This window comes from Balaenoptera physalus (assembly GCF_965194825.1).
Source record: "Balaenoptera physalus genome assembly, chromosome: 17".
Lineage (NCBI taxonomy): Eukaryota > Metazoa > Chordata > Mammalia > Artiodactyla > Balaenopteridae > Balaenoptera > Balaenoptera physalus.
The window spans coordinates 13298610-13316068 of NC_138895.1; the positions used below are offsets into that span (position 1 = coordinate 13298610).

Here is a 17459-nt window from a genome sequence, read left to right on the forward strand (position 1 = left end):
TTATCACAGATGCTATACCTTCATCTAAGCCTGCATGGATAAACATCAGGAGTTAGAATATAAATGCTACAGATTTTCATTTGTTTTATTTTGTTCATCACACTATACATTTATCAAGGGCAAGAACATGTTTTGACTCACTGGTTTATTCTGAACATATTTCGCATTAATGATCGTTTCTTAAGTTCTCTTTTCTTAATTACAGGATAACAGTCATCCTAACGTACCACCAGATGGTCTCTCTTTAAAATCTGTATCCAGTGTAAATATCGATCAGCTTAGAATGAGAAACAAGGAACGAATGCGGAAACTGAACGAACTTCAGAATAAACCTGTTAATACAGGTAAATGGCCAAGTTTAATAGCCAACAGCAGATTGTGTGAGAACTCTTAAACCTGCTTCATGGAAGTTTTCACTAATGGCTGAGGGACAGAGGAAGTGAGTTTTGAAAGCCTTTGAGTTGTAGGGCCTAGAACACAGTAGCTATTCAGCAAAACCAGGACGAAGGATTAATTTTGCATCAGATTCTATCTACCAGAGGGTGTACCCTTTTTCGAGTGGCTTCTAAACAGATAAGTTTTTGTGTATTAAATATATCCAGGCTTTGCTTTCAGCAGGGCAAATGTTGATTAGTATTGGCATCTCGCTTCCCTACTGAAGTGAGAGATTATCAGAAGTCGACTTTAAAACCTTGAGTTCTTTATGTAACACATCTATTATAAATCTGTAGTACTACAAAGAAAACTTTTTTACCTTTTTACTTGGCCTTCTGTACATAGATGTAAACAGAAAATAGGTATTTTTTGCTTTAAGTCAAAGTATAGTCTTCTCATCATGCTGGGCGTTGTCATCTCTCACTGCTTCGGTGAACAGCAGGTTAAAGCTTATCACTGAGCACAGGCAGGCAGGATGCTTCCTCAGGCAACTAACAAGCTCCTCTGCCAGCCCTAGGCCACCTTCCTTATGGAGATGCTGTTAGTCATTAGGATAATGGGACAATATTATAGTAATAAGCCTTAATTAGCTTTAGCAAATAGCAGAGTGGTCTACTTGGACAATTCTCTTTATTGTGTTAAGCTACATTACAATAATTTTCTAATAGCAGTTTTCTTAAGATATTTTTTAGATCCAATCTTTAATATTTGTTAATTTAAAACTATACTCAGTCTCTAGGAGTAAGATGTCATGCATTCTGATGGTGGTAATTTCATACCAAATACCAGCAAACATGGTAAACTGATAGAGCAGTATTTTTCATATCAGACCTGGAAAACTGTGGACAGTGGGAAAGGAATGCTTTCTTTTTGGCTAAAAGGCATTTTAATCTGTACTAAGAATTACCTATTCCTCAATTTCTTTTAGAACCAATAAGTTGAATTAGTATTTAACAGGGATATATACTTAAATTGAGAGAAAATAGACCATTTGAAGACTCTCCTCTTTTTCAGAAGGCTTTCAACTTCTAAACTTTTTTTTTTTTAACATTGTCCTTTCAAACAGGAGCTTTTTGGTACGATGTGGATTGATTACTCATTACATTGAGTGCACATGTCCCTTTGCTGAGGTAATCCTTCACAGACCAGGAGATGTAATTTAAAAAAAAAAAAAAAAAAAAAAAAAGAAATTGACATCACAGGGCAGGAAGACAGATTTTCCTATTATTATTATCTAATAAGTAAAATACAGATATAGAAGTTGAATATAACCAGTTAAAAGAATGCAACATAAGAGCTATATCTCTTAATGGAGTAAACACAACCTCTTAGATAAGGTATAAGAATGGAAATAATTTCATCCCCTGTCTAATGCTTTCCTAAAATGACCTTATTTCCTCAAAGCAGTGTTTATATTTAATAGGCTAGGAATATTTCCAAAACCTTGCTAAATTAAAAACAAAGTTTTGCATGGCATCCCTCAGGTGACACAGAGTAAGACTGCTGACACTTCTACAGTCAACATTTGGTGCCATCTCCTTTGCTATCCTTGAATCCCTTTGGGTGCTGGTACCAGTACTGTGGAGTCACCTTGGTCAGTTGATTTTTTTTGTTTCTATTCCTGGGTTTGCTTTCCTACCTCTAAAAGGAGGAGGTCTGAACAAAGCAGGACAGTTTAGGACACAGTACTGTGGAGAAGCGCAGAGCTCTAAGGGGTTAGACTACAGGAGACCTCTGTTCACGTGACCTGCCTGCCGCCCGTGTTACCTGAGTCATGTCTCTCTTGCCTCCATTAGATGATGATGAGAGTTCACTGGTTGACCCTGATGACATCATGAAGCACATGGGTGACGATGGATCGAACTCTGTAGCAACTGAGCCCTGGCTCCGCCCGGGCACCTCAGAAACACTGAAACGATTCATGGCGGAGCAGCTGAGGCAGGAGCAGCAGCAGGTTCCTGTAAAACCAGGTGCTTCCACTTGGCAGGGCCTGTCTACTGCACATGGTTAAAATACACCTGTACTGGGCCCAGCAGTGCCTTTTCAGGTGAAAGGAATGTGAAATCTGAACCTTAATGATATGTGCTACTTTTGGCCCATACTTGGCAGTTACTTATGTTCCACCTGTAATATAAGGTGTATTTTTTCCATGATGATGTATATGATGTATAGTATGTACATAAATAAAAAAGGACATGATTATTAATTTATATAATGTAGAATTGTATAGAATTACTTTTGCACAAATTTTGCCATAAATTAGGGTGGTAATGAGCTCTTGGAATCAACTACCGTATGTGCATTATTTAAAATTCTGCTTGTCAGTAAGATAAGGTGAATAAAACACAAGTGTCTTAACAGTACTGTAAAACCAGAATACTTTGTCATATGTACATTTGCTATTGTTATCACTATTCAGAATAATTTTTCATTTAGTAAATATACTGGTTATAGCTGTTGCTATGTAATGAGGGAATCAAATGTGCTTATTTCCAGGTCAGTTATTAACTACTGATTCAGTATAAATGATGGGAGTTGTTAATGATTATATTCCCGTGAGCCATGCACTTAAGTGTCACATCATCTTTCTGCGTCTACTTTTGTGCCAGTGAAGGCATTACGTTTGCTATTTATATGATTTAACTACTTCTTGATAAAAATAAATTATTTTTATTACAAATGTCAATTTCTCATTTTAACTGGAATTGAGGTTTCTAGACAAGGTGTTCTAGAAGTTGAAGAGAGGCAGGAACACCCATGGGTAAAGGATGGGTTTTGGAATCCTTGCTGCACCACTGTGGACCCTTGGGTGAGTTAGTTTTTCTAATCACTCCCTCCCTAAGAGGTGCCTTTAAAAAAGTAAAGAAAGACTAATTCAAATTCTTGGAAATAATTCTTAGAGTCTAGCACCATGACAGCTAAGAACACCCCCAGGCACTGACTGCATGTTTCCACTGATGTAATTAATGGGACACAAGATCAGATAGGTCTACCTCAAGTGTGAAACTTCTGATATTTTGAATTTCAGCTGCATGTAAATTGCATGCTAATGTTTGTAATCGAATCATATCTTCATCTGAAAGTAATATGAAAGCCTCTGTCTCTGCTAGAGAAGAGTCCTGATATAATACCATAAAGTAACAAATCGCCAGGTCATTTGAAACACTTACCCTCAGAGAGGCCAGACGGTCATGGTGGCTCCTGGCTCTAGCATCCAGCTGGGCTTGAGCAGGGTTGTGTCTTGGGGATCATAAATGTAGTGCACTTATAAATGCTCTGTTCACAGTGACTGACTACTCATGATCTAAGAGATGCTACAGCAAAGACTGAACACTTCTCCTGTTTTTTAACACAACCATCAAAATAAATAGTCTTGGCATGTTCTATTTTCCTTTTCATGCTGTCGTACCACTCAACTTGGACTCCAAGGACACACGATGGCAGCCCTGTAAAACCGCTCCAAAGTTAACTTCAACTTTAGCTCCTTCTCTCAGGATTCAAATAGTGCAGCCTTATTCTGGGTTAATAAATACACAAAATATTAAATTATGAATAGCGTATAGTTGAGAAAGCAGGATATGGGGGAGGCTCTAATGCCAGAAGCTGGAAAGAAACTATCAGAACTAAAGAACACTGAATTTACATGTAGCTGTGAATGAGAATATCCTTTCCCTAGTTGCATGGCTTTTAATTAAAAAAAAAAAAAAAAAAAAGTCAATGAAACATGGGGCTGCGGATTACACAGGTTTTGATTGCACTGATGAAATAATCCAAAAACTTTATTGACCTATAACCTGATTAGAATATGCCAGATGAGAATCAATATTGTACAGAAAGTTGTACAGAATTTTTTTACATAGAAAACTTTACATCTGTACCATATACATTTTATCCATCTGAAAAAATTTTCTACATCCACTGTTAATACGGAATGCTTGACAATCTTGTCGTTTTGTTTAACCATCAGAGCACAATTCACAGTATGAATACATTTCCAGTAAATCTAACCTCCCCAAACCATGCCAGATTTGTTATTTTAATATATTCAACATTAAATTCTGTACATAGAGTAAAATCTAAATCAAGCCCCGCCACCCAAAAGAAAAGAAAAGGAAGTGACAGCAACCGAGAGTCATTTTGCAGTGATTCAAGTTTCGGTCCACGAAGGATCATTCTCCTTTAATGGCTCACTTTAAAAGCCTGAAGAGAAGTGTATTACAGGTGGTTATGTCAGCAGGGTATTTTCTACCTTCTCTGTTGTTGATCATTACAAGTGTCAGCCACAACAGCTTCTGGGCTTGTTAAACCCTCAAAGTAATCACCCCCTAAAAAGGGCAAAACCAAAATCCCCACAAAATAAAAAAGACAAAAAGCTCAACCCAAATGTTTAGTGCATTTGACAAAATATTATAGGTACTTAGCAAATGAATAAGAAAATAAAGAAATAAAACAGTGCAGGAAGAACTATATAATGTTTAAGATTTTTATATTACAGACCTGCATCTCTGTACAATTTTTCACAGAAGGATGATTACCAGTATCTCAGATAGCCTGAGTGTGCAAAAATCTTCAGAATAAGAATACCATAGTTGCTAAATATCTTTTACCATGAACAATAATTTCTTCTTCTCCCCCCAACCCCCAATTATAAACATTTTATCCTTCAAAATACAGCTCTCCTGAGTTGTACTTCTTGCAGAAGTTCAAATCTTTACATCTAGAGTTCTTTGGGTAAGTTTCACTTCCACACCTGCCAGAAATATGTGGGGCTCTCCCTGCCACCGAGGACAGGGAAGGACATGTGAGCATATAAGCTGACACTGTGGGAAAAAAAGCTCGTGAACCCAACACAACAAACAATCCATCAGGTTACAAAAGGGACTGGAGCACTGCAGGTTCGAGCTGAAGTTCTAAGCTTCTTTACCAGTAACCCTTAGACACTGCAATTCAGAGAAACCATTTTGCAGGTAGGAAACCTCAGCTCCGGGGTCCTTTTGAAGAACGGAGGGATGTAAACGCCAACAGAAGAATATTAACTTCCCATCATTGCTTGTTTATTCCAAGTTCCTGTTCAGGTGGTTGTGATATCTGGAAAACTACTCCAATTCGCAGAAAAAATCTTCTAAGAACAGCACGAAGTTCAGGAATCAAGTCAAATTGCATAATTTCACATAAGAGAGGGTAGTAGAATGATGCGTGAGCTTTAAACTGGGGGGAAACGAATTTTTCTGTTAGTAGTTCTTGCACTGCAAACCACAGAACCTCAAAGGGCCTTGAGAGGCAACTCACTTGGGGGCAATGCCCTGATGGGTGAAGACCGGAGACGCGTCTACATAAAGCAGTGATTATTGATCATGCAATTGAAAGATTGAGAAGTGTTCAAAACTTAATACATACATTATTCACTTGGTTATCTATCCTTATTTTGAAAAACATTTTCCATTACATTTCCTTGACAAACTTACGACAAACGTTTAGTATTTATCATTGTTTTCCCTGGGTAATAAGCAAAAGAAAGAAGCCAAGCAAGAACCACAGTTGAGTTTTTTATAAGCTATGGGGTACTGAAACTGCATCTTTTATTTGGTAAATAAAATTTTAATTTTTAGGGAAAATTCTACCTAATATTGCAATACAAACTACGAGGTCTCCAGGCAAAGATTATACATTCTATATTTATAGTTCAACTGATACACTTTGTAATTTTGCTGTAGTTCTTTAACCTCTGAATACTAGTCACCTGCCTATTTTCTGTCCTTTTCTGCTCTCCGCACCCCACAAGCTACAAGTAAGCAGTAATGACACACCGTGGTCAGAAAGCAAACTGTGGAATAAGGTAGACGGGTTGGAAGTCCTTCTCGGCCACTTGGCTGTTGGTGCCTTAAGTTACTTCTCCAAGCTTTACCTGGCCCACGGGTCAGAGGGACACACACGTGGACAGAGCATGCGGCTTGGGATGGCTATCTGTGGGGCACCGAGTAGCATTACGTGGCCTCTACAGGGTCCCAAACACCACCATGGCCTGTTGTGTCAAAATTCAGGCCACTGGACTAGGCATTTTTAAACCTATTCAGGGATCACAGTAACCCGTTTCCATTTACGTGGGCTGAAAGTTGCTACATTTTTTAAAGAGTGAAATGTGTATTTCTGAAAACTAAATATATATATATATGTAATATATATATATATACACACACACACACACACACACACACACACAGCTCTACATTTATATTTTATCTTTATTTCTACTGGCTTAAAAGTCTTAAATGAGTTTATGGCCCATTCACTAGATGCTCTGGGTCGCACGGAACCAATCAAAATGCCAAAGGAATGGCTGAAGCCTGGAGCACAGGCCTGGGGCCCAGACGCAGCCGTGGCTGGGGGCGGATGGAGAGAGGGCTGGTCAGCAGTTTTGAAAATGGGGCAGAAGAGACTTCAGGGGGCAGGATGGGAGTTGACCATGTGCGGGAACCCAAGTCGCTTGTCAAGGCGTCTTTAGGGTTCCTCCCCTACTGAACCCCTACAGAATCACTGACTGGAGAACAAAGCGGGGTGAGGAGGGAGCAGAGGGGGCCAGGGAGGTGCGAGCAGCAGGGGCCGCAGCCCGGATGCCAGTGAGGCGCGGGGTGCCGTACTTACCCTATGGTCGCTGATCTTCAGGACTTTAGTTAGAAACAAAAGCAGTAAGTTAGTCCAGGCTTCCCGATGACTTTCCGATGTTAGGGTAAGGAAGTAACTCAGGGCTTCGCTGCAGACACTGGAACAGAAAAGGTTCCCTGTCACATGTGCTTGCACACCTGCTGGTATGACATTCACAGAGAACAACTGAGACGAGGAGGGCAGTGGCTCTTAGGAACCTGCCAGACTCCATGTGTTTACATTAACTGGAGTGTCAACATAAACATTTATACGTTTTCCAAATAAAGATATCAGAAGAAGCCACTGCAGCTTACCAGGCAATGTACATTTTCCAAGTTTCGTTGAAGGCAACGCCACTGTGCAGGAGCACACGCAGGCTTGGCATCAGGAGACCTGGGCTGACCCTTCCCCTCCCGCACTGTGACCAGGACGCTTCTGGGCCCTAACAGTCTCATCAACAAGATGGGGAAACAGAACCCAGGTGACGGCTTGGCGTTCTAGAATGAATTTAATTGGTCTCTGAGAACATCTATTCCCCCAAGAAGACACAAAAATACAATGTAAGGGCTTCCCTGGTGGCGCAGTGGTTAAGAGTCCGCCTGCCAATGCAAAGGACATGGGTTTGAGCCCTGGTCCCAGAAGACCCCACATGCTGCAGAGCAACTAAGCCCGCGAGCCACAACTACTGAGCCTGCGCTCTAGAGCCCGTGTGCCACAACTCCTGAAGCCTGTGAGTCTAGAGCCCGAGCTCCGCAGCAGAAGCCACCGCAATGAGAAGCCCGCACACCACAACGAAGAGTAGCCCCCGCTTGCCGCAACTAGAGAAAGCCTGTGTGCAGCAACAAAGATCCAACACCAAAAAAAAAAAAAAAAAAAAGATCCAACACAGCCAAAAAATAAATAAATAAATAAATACACAATGTAAACAGCAGTATTCTTTCTGAATGGCATGTTTCATTCTTAGCGTGAATTTAAATTTTAAAGGACAGAATCGTAAGTTGTCATGAAGTAAAAATGGAGTGCAAACAAAACAAAACACCAATAGCAACTCCACACACTTTTTCAAACTAAATGCAGGCAGGCAGGTTTTCACTTTCACAGATGGATCGGTTTGTAAAAATGGAGCTATCTATGGCATGAAAAAAAGTCTGAAAATTATAACATTTGAAAATTTTAAGACATAGAACTTGCTCCTTTGTCCTGTAGCAGCAAAAATAGACGTAATTTGCTTGCATCTCACCAACTGTGTGAGAGCACGTTCGTCTGTAAGACTGTGTTTAAGTTCCACAATCTCCTCCTCAGGCCCCAAGGTATCCGCGTGGCCGGGCAGGGCTGTGGACTCGGTGTTGTGTGTCCATCCCCATCCCCGCCCCACACACACCGCGCGGCCCTTCCCGCTCTGAACCGAGCCACACGGGCCGAAGCCAGAAACCCAGCCCTGAGTCTTACTTTAAGAGCCTCTGCTGGACCTCCTCCCAGGCGCTGGCCCGGCTCTCGTCCGTGTACATCCGGAAGAGAATGCGCAGCCCGCAGGCCAGGCTGCTCGTCTCCTGCTTCAGGAGGTTGGGTTTGGATTTGCCCTTGAAGCCTGCAGAAGGGGAAAGGGCCGCGTTAGCGGGAGGAGAGGCATCTCACGTGGAGGCAAAACTGCCTGCGTGGAGCCCGTGTGCGTCCAGCCGTGGCGCCCGGGCCTCGCGCCCTCCACGGGGACAGGGTCACATGGAGGAGGCCCTGGAACCTGTGCGGGGAGGGGGGGAGGTGCCTAGTCGGGTATTTTTGCGTTTAGAACTCCCTCCCCTCAAGCTGGGGACCCGAGATACAGAACAGCTTTGCCTGGGAAGGCACAACTCTTCAAAGGAGAGGCACTTCAGGTCCGGGCTGCCTGCACAGGCCACACCCCCGCAATGGGGAGAATGGGCCAAAGGTGAGCAGCCCGAGGAGGGGGGAGGGGGAGGAGGGGGGTAGGACAGGGGAGGAGGAGGAGGGCCTGGGGAAGTGAAGAGCCTGGTGACCTTGGCAGGAACAGTCCCAGCTGAACGGTGGCCACAACTTGGGTTGAATAAAGGGCAAAAGATAAGTACAGACTACTCCTTACAGAAGTGAGGTTGTGAACGGAAGAGAATGAACAAAGCCTGAGTGGGTTTAATGAAGAGCTAAAGAGACACTGGGGATAAAATAAATCACACAAATGTGAGGCTGTCAGAAGAGTCTGTTGTCTAAGGAAGGGCAGCTTCCTTCTTTTTTCTGCCTGTCCGCAGCCTCTCACTCTGGCACCGTTTTACACCTAATAGGCACCAAGTAACTATTTCTTAAATAAAAAATTAACCATGTCAGTAAAATTATTATAAAGCTTGTTTTTTACTTAAATTTTCCAACTTGTTCAAAAACAAATCTACCTCCCACTTCAAAGCCCTGCACTTCCCTTCTGAGGTCTGGCCTCAGGAAAGGGCAGCTTGTAGCATGCAGCCGGTGTCGACAGGAAGGCCCAGACTGGGTGAACAAGATGAAAGGCAATTTGAAAGTCAGTCAAATAACAGTGTGACTAAACACGGGGGAGACCAATCTACCCAGGCAGCTATCTGGCTTTTTATAAACCAGAGAAAGGCCTGTGGTACGGCGGTGGGGTTCACTGGGCAGGCGGGGGGCCGCCACCCACAGCTTACCCGCCTTCCACAGAGCCGTCCTCTGGTCATTGTTGGAATTGAATGCTTTTGCAAATCTGTGCGACTCCAACAAGCAGTCCAGCAGCTTGAAGAGTTGTTGTGATGTTAGAAAGCGATACATTCCTTGGTCCTGAGTATCAACTCGAACGTCAAAGTCCACGGCATCTCTCTTCGGGAAACAAACCACCGCAGCACACGCATCCAGTCACAGAGGTCAGTGAATTTAGAACTCAGGGCTCCCCAAAGACCCGTTTTATGAGCAAGCCACAGAAGTTAATCTGTGCTGCCTCAACAGAAAAGGTCCACCCTTTGCTATTAAATTTCCAGAAGCTTCGTTCTGTGCATCCTAGTCGCCTCCAATGTCTTCAGCTCCCTCCCCACAGTTCCTGACCCCAGAGCTCTGCACCCACCAGACCCCGGCCTCTGCCCCGCTCCCGCTCCCCGCCCTCCCCACGTCCTCGCTTCTCTTCCCCTCGCTTCTCTTCGCCGGTTTGAGGCCATGGACTGTTAAGTATAAATATTCTCGTGCATGACCCCTCACCTCCTCTTTTTAGCAACTGGCTGGCAAAACGGCCTACTACGTTGTACCGCACAATACACACGACTGGAGAAGAACGGGCTTTCTCTTTAAATCCAGGGGCTCTGGGTGCTGCCCTGCAACACCTCCACGCCCTCCTAGCCCACTCTGCTGGACGCCTCACTCGCCGTTTTCTTTCTCTCCTCAAGGACCTAAAACTTTCTTCCCAACCTCACCTGGTGGATGACTTTGCTTCCTAGCTCAGTGAGAAAACAGAAGAATCTCCCACAGACTCCGGCCACCAGACAGACCAACCTGCCGAGACTTTCTAACCCACCCGCTTCGCGTGCCCTCCTGTTACCATCGCGAGCTGTCTGTGCTTCTATTCCAGGTGCCCCCAGGGCTCTGCACTAGGTGCCCCTCCATTCGCTCTGAAAGACGCTCTAGCAACTGCCCCCCCCCCCTTCTGCACTGTTTCTCTCTCTCCCGGATGAGAGTTTTCCGGGCTGCCATGCTGCCAACCTCAATGACAAAACAAAGCGAACCCTTCTCTTGAGCCCCCTCATCCGCCCCCAACTATTAGCCCATTTCTCCGTACCCTGTCTTAACAGCGGAACTCCTTGACAGACTTACGGATACCTGCCGTCTGCAATTCTTCTCTTCTCTTGTACCCATTTTAATAATGCTTTTGTATCAACATTACAATTAAACACAACGTCAAGGTCAACCAAAGTCCACCAAATTGCTGGAGCAATTCTCTAGGGCAACTGTCGGGCGGCTTCTCGCCTGCCCTGCGGAACATCCGACAGGGCTGACCACACCCTGCTTCTCAGAGCACCGCCCCCCCATCTGGCTTGCAGGGCAGCACTGTCTCCCAGTCTCCCCCTGCCTCCCTGGCTTTTGTCCTCAGGCAAGAGGACAAGAATCTGCCTCATCACCTGGAGCTCTAAACCACGGAGGTCCCCAGGCTCGGTCCCTGACCCTCCTCCCAGCGCTGTCCACGCTGTCAGTCCCACGGTTTAAAATGAGAGCTGTGTGGCGATGCTCTCTAGCTTGACCTCTGCTCTGAAGCCCAGACTGTGGCGCTAACTCCCCATTCAACAAAAAGCAGTGGCCCTCGCACCCGCTCACCTGCGCTGCGGCTAAGTTTTCCGCGTCCTCCTTCTTACTTGTGGCGGGGAAGAACACGATGCTGTCGATGGTCTGGATGAGTTCCAGCTGCACAACACATTTAATCAACAGGGCGGCAAACAATTTTTGTTCTGGAAATTCTGTGAGGAAACCCACCCCAATGCACATGCAAACAAAAATTATTTTGAATCCTTTATAATTTCTATGACATTACAATGCTAAGGAAACATTAACACGTATGAAGGTAACCTGCACACATCACACTGAGGATAGCCTGCTTCTGCACATAAGCACTACTCAGTAAAAGCTTCATTTAATTGATATTTAGAAAAGCCTTAGAAAATTACCTTTTTAAGTAAACAAAAATATTCAAAATGACTTGGAACAGTGAATATGTTCAAGAAGGTTCCACTACAAATTTTAAGATAAGACTTAGATTATTCCTCAATAAAATGTATCAAATGGGTTAAAAACTATAATTTTAATATCATTTACTGCAAACCCAAGTTTGACCTTTAACTATAGGTAATATAAAAACCTCAACCAGAAGAAGACAACGGGAGCTAGATCTACGAGGCAGGAAGTGAGGGGCAGACAAGAATTCTGACCACTGGGACGATACTGTGGGTCAACCAGAGCACATGTTTCCTTTGGATCCAGGTGGGTAGCTGCAGCCGAAATGACCCCATGTTTCCAAAGGGATTCATAAGCACAGAAGTCTATGAAGAGTTCCGCTAAGTGCGTGACCATAAAAGTAACCACACTGGAAGCAACCGGTGCTCAGGCACTGCGTCCCTCTGGCCTGAACGACCGCGCTCGACGGGCCGTTTCCTTAAGGAGAGACATGTTCACGGAAGGGTTTCCGCTTCACCGGCCGTCGGGTAAGCACACGTAGAAATAAATGCAAGGTTCAGAACGACGACTCAACAACTGAGGAGCTGCAAGACCTGGCAGCGCTGGCCCAGCCCCAGGGTCGGTTCTCAGGGTGGCTCTTCAGGACTTGCACAAGGGCCCACGGTGAGGGCGCTGCCTGTTCATCGGCCTCAGGGCAACGGCTCCAGCGCTGGATGACTTGACAGTCCTTCAGTTTTTTTCCACTTTGCTATTATTACAAACTTTTTCTGGCACCAATTTCAAGAAGTTAGTTTTTTTGTTTTGTTTTGTTTTTGGCCGTCAGGATCTTAATTTCCCGACCAGGGACTGAACCCGGGCCACGGCAGTGAAAGCGCCGAGTCCTAACCACTGGACTCACCAGGGAATTACCAAATTTCTACAAGTTAAATTCAGGTTTTAGGGATTTTGGGGAGATAGCAAAACAACTTGCTTAAATTTATTCTTATTTAGGTCATAACGACTCCTTTCCAGATAGTTTTCAGAAATGCTGATGTACTGAACATTCAGTTCTTAGTACTAGATCTCAAGTCAAAAAACATAAGAAATCCAAGACACCCCCAGTCCCATGGCTGTCTCTTCCTAGTCCTGCCTCAGTCAGGTCGCAAGAGCACTCCCAGTTCCGGGGGCAGGGCGTCCTGGCAGCACCCCCGGACTCGCAGGGACGGCTCGGGAGGGGGCTGGCGCCGAAGGAGACGCGTTCTCATCAGCTCCAATGTCGGCTGTACGGGCGTTCAGAGCTGTCGGCCGGGGAGCTGAGGGCCCTCCATGCCTCCCGGGGTCCTTTCAGAACCGCAGGAGGAACCTGGTCTCATCAGCAACGACCAGCTGCATGTTTGGGGGACAGCACCTACTTGAACAAATGTCGTTCACAAGGGTTGACAGTGCCAAGGGTCATATTAGGCGACTGTTTCCCTGGGTCACCAAAGGACGGGGCAAAGCTGAGCAAGGATGAACAGGGGGGCCGGCGGGCACTGGGGTGGAGCCCAGCTGGGGCAGCGGTGGTTTCCGCGTGTGAGGAAGGAACGAGGCCGCTGCCCCTCGCGCAGGGCCAAGTGCTCAGGCCGCGCTGAGCCTCCTCTGGGCACGGGGTCGCCACGACACCTCCCCCACGGGCACAGCAACCACACCTGTCCCCTGAGCGAAGGGAAGGGCTCGCGGGACACAGTGAACTCTTCCTCAAGGACCCTGAGCGGGTGGCACAAGGAAGGCAACGCGAGCCCTCAGGCCAGAAGGGCAGGGGAGCAGCGCTCTGCGCTCCGTTCAAGGGAAGCTCCCAGATCAGGCAGGTAAAAAAACCTGCCGACTGCGTCCTTCCCTTACAAAGCCAAGTATATGTAAGTTCAGTCTTGGGGCCGAGGGAGAGCGAAGCCGTGCCCTCACGGGACCCTCCAGGGCAGACCGAAGCTGTGCGGGGCGCTAACAGCTGCGCTGCGGAGCCCAGGAATGAAAAACGAAAACAGGCCGCTCATCGCCACCTATCTCCCTTCTGAGAAGCAAGACACAGTGACTGAAGCGGGAGGCTCCTTTCAGGGAGGACACCAAATCTGTCATCCCTCAAAAACAAATGTAAACACCTAGGATTAATAAAAATTCCCTGAAAAAAATTAAGTGAAAAGGGATCGATTACCTAAATGTAAGAGCTACAAGTATAAGACTCTTAGAGAAAGCCCTGGGGAAAATCTCTATGACCTTAGCTTTGGCTATGGATTCCTAAGTATGACACCAAAAGCATGAGCAACAACAGATAAACTGAACTTCATCAAAATTTAAACTTCTGTACATCATAGAATTATTATCAAGTAAAAAGATGACCTTCAGAATGGGAGAAAATAAACATTTGCAAATCATGTATCTGACATGGGTGTAGCATCCAGAGTACATAAGAAACTCTTAACAACTAACAACAAAAAAAAAACAACCCAATTAAAAATAAGCAAAGGACATGAATATTTCTCCAAAGGAGATATGCAAATGGCCAATAAGCACATGAAAAAATACTCAACATCATTAATCCTTAGGGAAATGTAGAGTAAAACCACAATGAGACAACACTTTATACCCACTAGAATGGCTATTATTAAAAAGAAAAAGAAAACAGAAATGTCTGTGAGGAAATGTCTGTGGGGATGTGGAAAAAATGGAATTGCTGGTCGGAATACAAAACGGTGCAGCCACTGCAGAACGCGTTTTAGGGGCTCCTCACAGAATTATCTCATGACCCAGCAAGTCCGCTCCTATGTGTACACCCAAAAGAATTAAAAACAGGTAATCAAACAACACTTGTACACAGACATTCACAGTAGCATTATTCATTATTACTAAAAGGTGCGACAAACCCAAATGTCCACCAGCAGATAAAAGGATAAACAAAATGTGGTATATCCATACAAAGGACAATTAGCTATAAAAAGGAATGAACTACTGACCCATTTTACACTGTGGATATACCTTGAAAACATTATACTAAATAAAAGCCAGACATAAAGTGTCACATTGTATGATTCCATTTATATGAAATGTGCAGAATGTACAAATCCATAGACACAGAAAGCAGACGGGAGGCGGCTAGGGGCTGGCGAGGAGGAGAAGAGGCAGCACAGGACAACGGTTACGGGGTTTCCTTTTGGGGTGAACGTTTTGGAACCAGGTAGAAGTGGGGACTGCACAACATGGGGAATGCACCAAATGCCACCAAACTGTTCACTTTAAAAAAAACGGTTACTTTTGTTATGTGAATTTCACCTCAGTTTTAAAAAGCAATTAAAGTTGTCCTGTTTTCCTCTAGGGAGGAGGTCCTCTTTCCTCTGTGAACCAATTTAGTAAAAAAACAGGAGGGATTCCCCTTCTTTGTGAAAAGAACTGAAGAAGGTGAGGGGAGGGGCAGAGGAGACGTGGGTTGGGGGCAGCAGAGGGCTTGCTCCTCGATGCCCTGGCCACTCCCTCTCTCCTCTCAAGACCCACGTGCTTCAAACAAACACCAGCTGAAAGCACTACAGAAAAAAACTGGTCTTGTAGGTGTCAGCAGAGTTCCTGACCATCTGCCGGGGGATGTCCAAGTTGGAGCAAACACAGTAAGCAAGTGACCACACAATTACAGTATGTGTTTGTTAATAAAAGTGAAAGCAAAACTTTCATATCTTGCCTACATAAAACAAAATACACAATTTATTTTTATTAAGAGAAATAACTCACTTGCTGTGGGTTTAATTTTGCTGACTTCTTCATTCACAGTAGAGACAGAAGCCAATGGAGCTTGCTGTCTATTATCTGCAGATCTTGGCTGAATAGAATCATGAATATCTACAGATTTCTGTGATATTGTATCCTAATAAAATAAAAAAATTCATTTTAAGTACAATGAATAAAGCTTAACGATGAAAACAGTTTCTATTACACTGTTTTTTAAAAAATTACGTTGTGTCCCTATGAAAATCACATTGTACACACTGCAATTATGGACATAATGGGTAAATTATTTAATATTACCTGCACATGGATAAGAGCTGATAATCTTTTAGAGAAAAGCTTCCTTTCTGACCCTCCCTGAGATCAGGTCTGACACCACCCAAGAGCAACAGACAGAAATGCTAATAAGCTTCACTATGTGGAAAAACTTGTCAGCAATACCCATGAATTGTCATGAAATCGAAACAGAAACACACATGGTGGGCAGGGCTTTCTGCAAGCTTTGTGTAGGCTGAGCCCAGGAAAGCTTCGTAGGGGTGCATTTAGGGAAGGATGTTCTGTCACCCAAGAACCCAGCAACTAGAAAGGTCAGTGAGAAGGCGACCAACTAGGAGAGCAGTGCATGAAGACAAGCTGATGTTCAAGTCCAACAGAGCCACTCCAGAACCCAGCTCCCGCTATGCGTAGCCTTTGGGGAAGCAATGAATCTTCTTGAGCTGAGGTTTTTTCTGACCTGAAATCTGAAGATGGAGATGACACTTTCCCTGCAGGTTGTTAAGGATTTGGCAGTAAATCCTTAATACTTAACAATCCTTTGACACTAGAGGTGTCAGACGATATATGGTAGCTGACATTACTACTCTTTTAGCTTTACTTGGTTCCAGCAGGAGACTAGATGCAGAGCCAGGGCAGCTGCAGCTCCCGGACGGAGCCAAGGAAGAGACTGCGAGCAGCCTCGAGGGGCACCACCGGGCCCACCGCATCAGCCCAGCAGCCGGCAGAGTCGCCGAGCGCGCACCCTGGCACACGCTGTTCTAACGACTTCATGTGCAGCACCACATCTAATTCCCACCACAAGACTCACTTTAAATGAGGTTAAGTAACTTGCTAAGGCTGCAGAGCTAGTCGGTGCAGAGCCATGATTTGACTTGGGGTCTGGCATCACAGCCCACCCTGCAAACTACTACACTATACAGCAGAGGGAGCAAAAACAAAAGCCCACAGAGCAAGCAGGGAGTGGGCCAAATTTAAGAAAAACAAAAATGAGAGCAAGCTCGTCCTGGGCTGGAAACAGGACGTCACAAGTGGTGGAGTCTGTGATGAACGAACAACTCCAGCGGATCAGGGTCATGGAGCGATGCGGGCCCGATGTGCCGGATGTCACAGTTCTCAAGACACGTTCAGAGTGGTGCTCTTCTGTGAGACCTAAGTTTTAGCCACTGACAATTAGTTAAGAAATGAAAAAGCTGTGGGGGACACATCAGGTCAGTGGGCATAGATTTGCTACCTCTGGCTTCCTGGGTTTAAAATTCAATAACATTAGTGGGAGAACAGCAGAAATCTGAATAAAGCCAGATTATAGTATTGTTTCAACAGTAATTCCCTATTTTGTTAACTGCACCGTGACTATATATATTTATTTATTTTATGGAAAACACACTAAAAATTTTAGGGAAAAAAGGGTGTGTTATTTTCAAAGAATCCAGAAAAATGTATGTAGGGAGGTGGGGGAGTGAGAGAAGAAGAGGGAGGGTGGAAATAATAAAGCAAACGTAGTACAGTGATAACACTTCGGGAAACCTGGTGTGATGGTCAGTTTCATGCGTCAATTTGGCTGGGCTATAGTGACCAGTTATTCAATTAAACACTATTCCAAGTGTCGCTGTGAAGGTATTTTGTAGATGTGGTGAACATTTACAGTTATGACTGTAAGTAAAGGAGATTATCCTCAATAATATGGGTCAAGCCTCATCCCATGAGTTCAAAGGCCT

At 44.6% G+C, this 17459-nt stretch overlaps 2 protein-coding genes across 17 annotated transcripts in view; one reads left to right on the plus strand and one right to left on the minus strand.

Moving 5' to 3' along the window:
• CSPP1 (centrosome and spindle pole associated protein 1) overlaps positions 1-3808 on the plus strand; it is a 220981-nt gene extending 217173 nt beyond the window's left edge. For 13 of the 14 annotated variants that reach the window (XM_082433615.1, XM_082433603.1, XM_082433610.1 and 10 more), the window contains 2 exons: positions 206-343; positions 2234-3808. In XM_082433615.1, coding sequence (XP_082289741.1) covers positions 206-343; positions 2234-2446 — 351 coding nt within the window. In that variant the 3' untranslated portion in view covers positions 2447-3808. Of the gene's footprint in view, positions 1-205; positions 344-2233 lie in introns of those variants that run through there. The other variant, XM_082433606.1, reaches the window with a different exon arrangement.
• A 388-nt stretch (positions 3809-4196) lies between these two features.
• Positions 4197-17459, minus strand: part of ARFGEF1 (ARF guanine nucleotide exchange factor 1) — a 147280-nt gene continuing 134017 nt past the window's right edge. For 2 of the 3 annotated variants that reach the window (XM_082433579.1, XM_082433578.1), the window contains 6 exons: positions 15475-15607; positions 11389-11528; positions 9741-9909; positions 8527-8665; positions 7078-7195; positions 4197-5643 (listed from right to left, as the gene is read on the minus strand). In XM_082433579.1, the coding sequence (XP_082289705.1) occupies positions 5479-5643; positions 7078-7195; positions 8527-8665; positions 9741-9909; positions 11389-11528; positions 15475-15607 (864 nt within the window). In that variant the 3' untranslated portion in view covers positions 4197-5478. Of the gene's footprint in view, positions 5644-7077; positions 7196-8526; positions 8666-9740; positions 9910-11388; positions 11529-15474; positions 15608-17459 lie in introns of those variants that run through there. The other variant, XM_082433580.1, reaches the window with a different exon arrangement.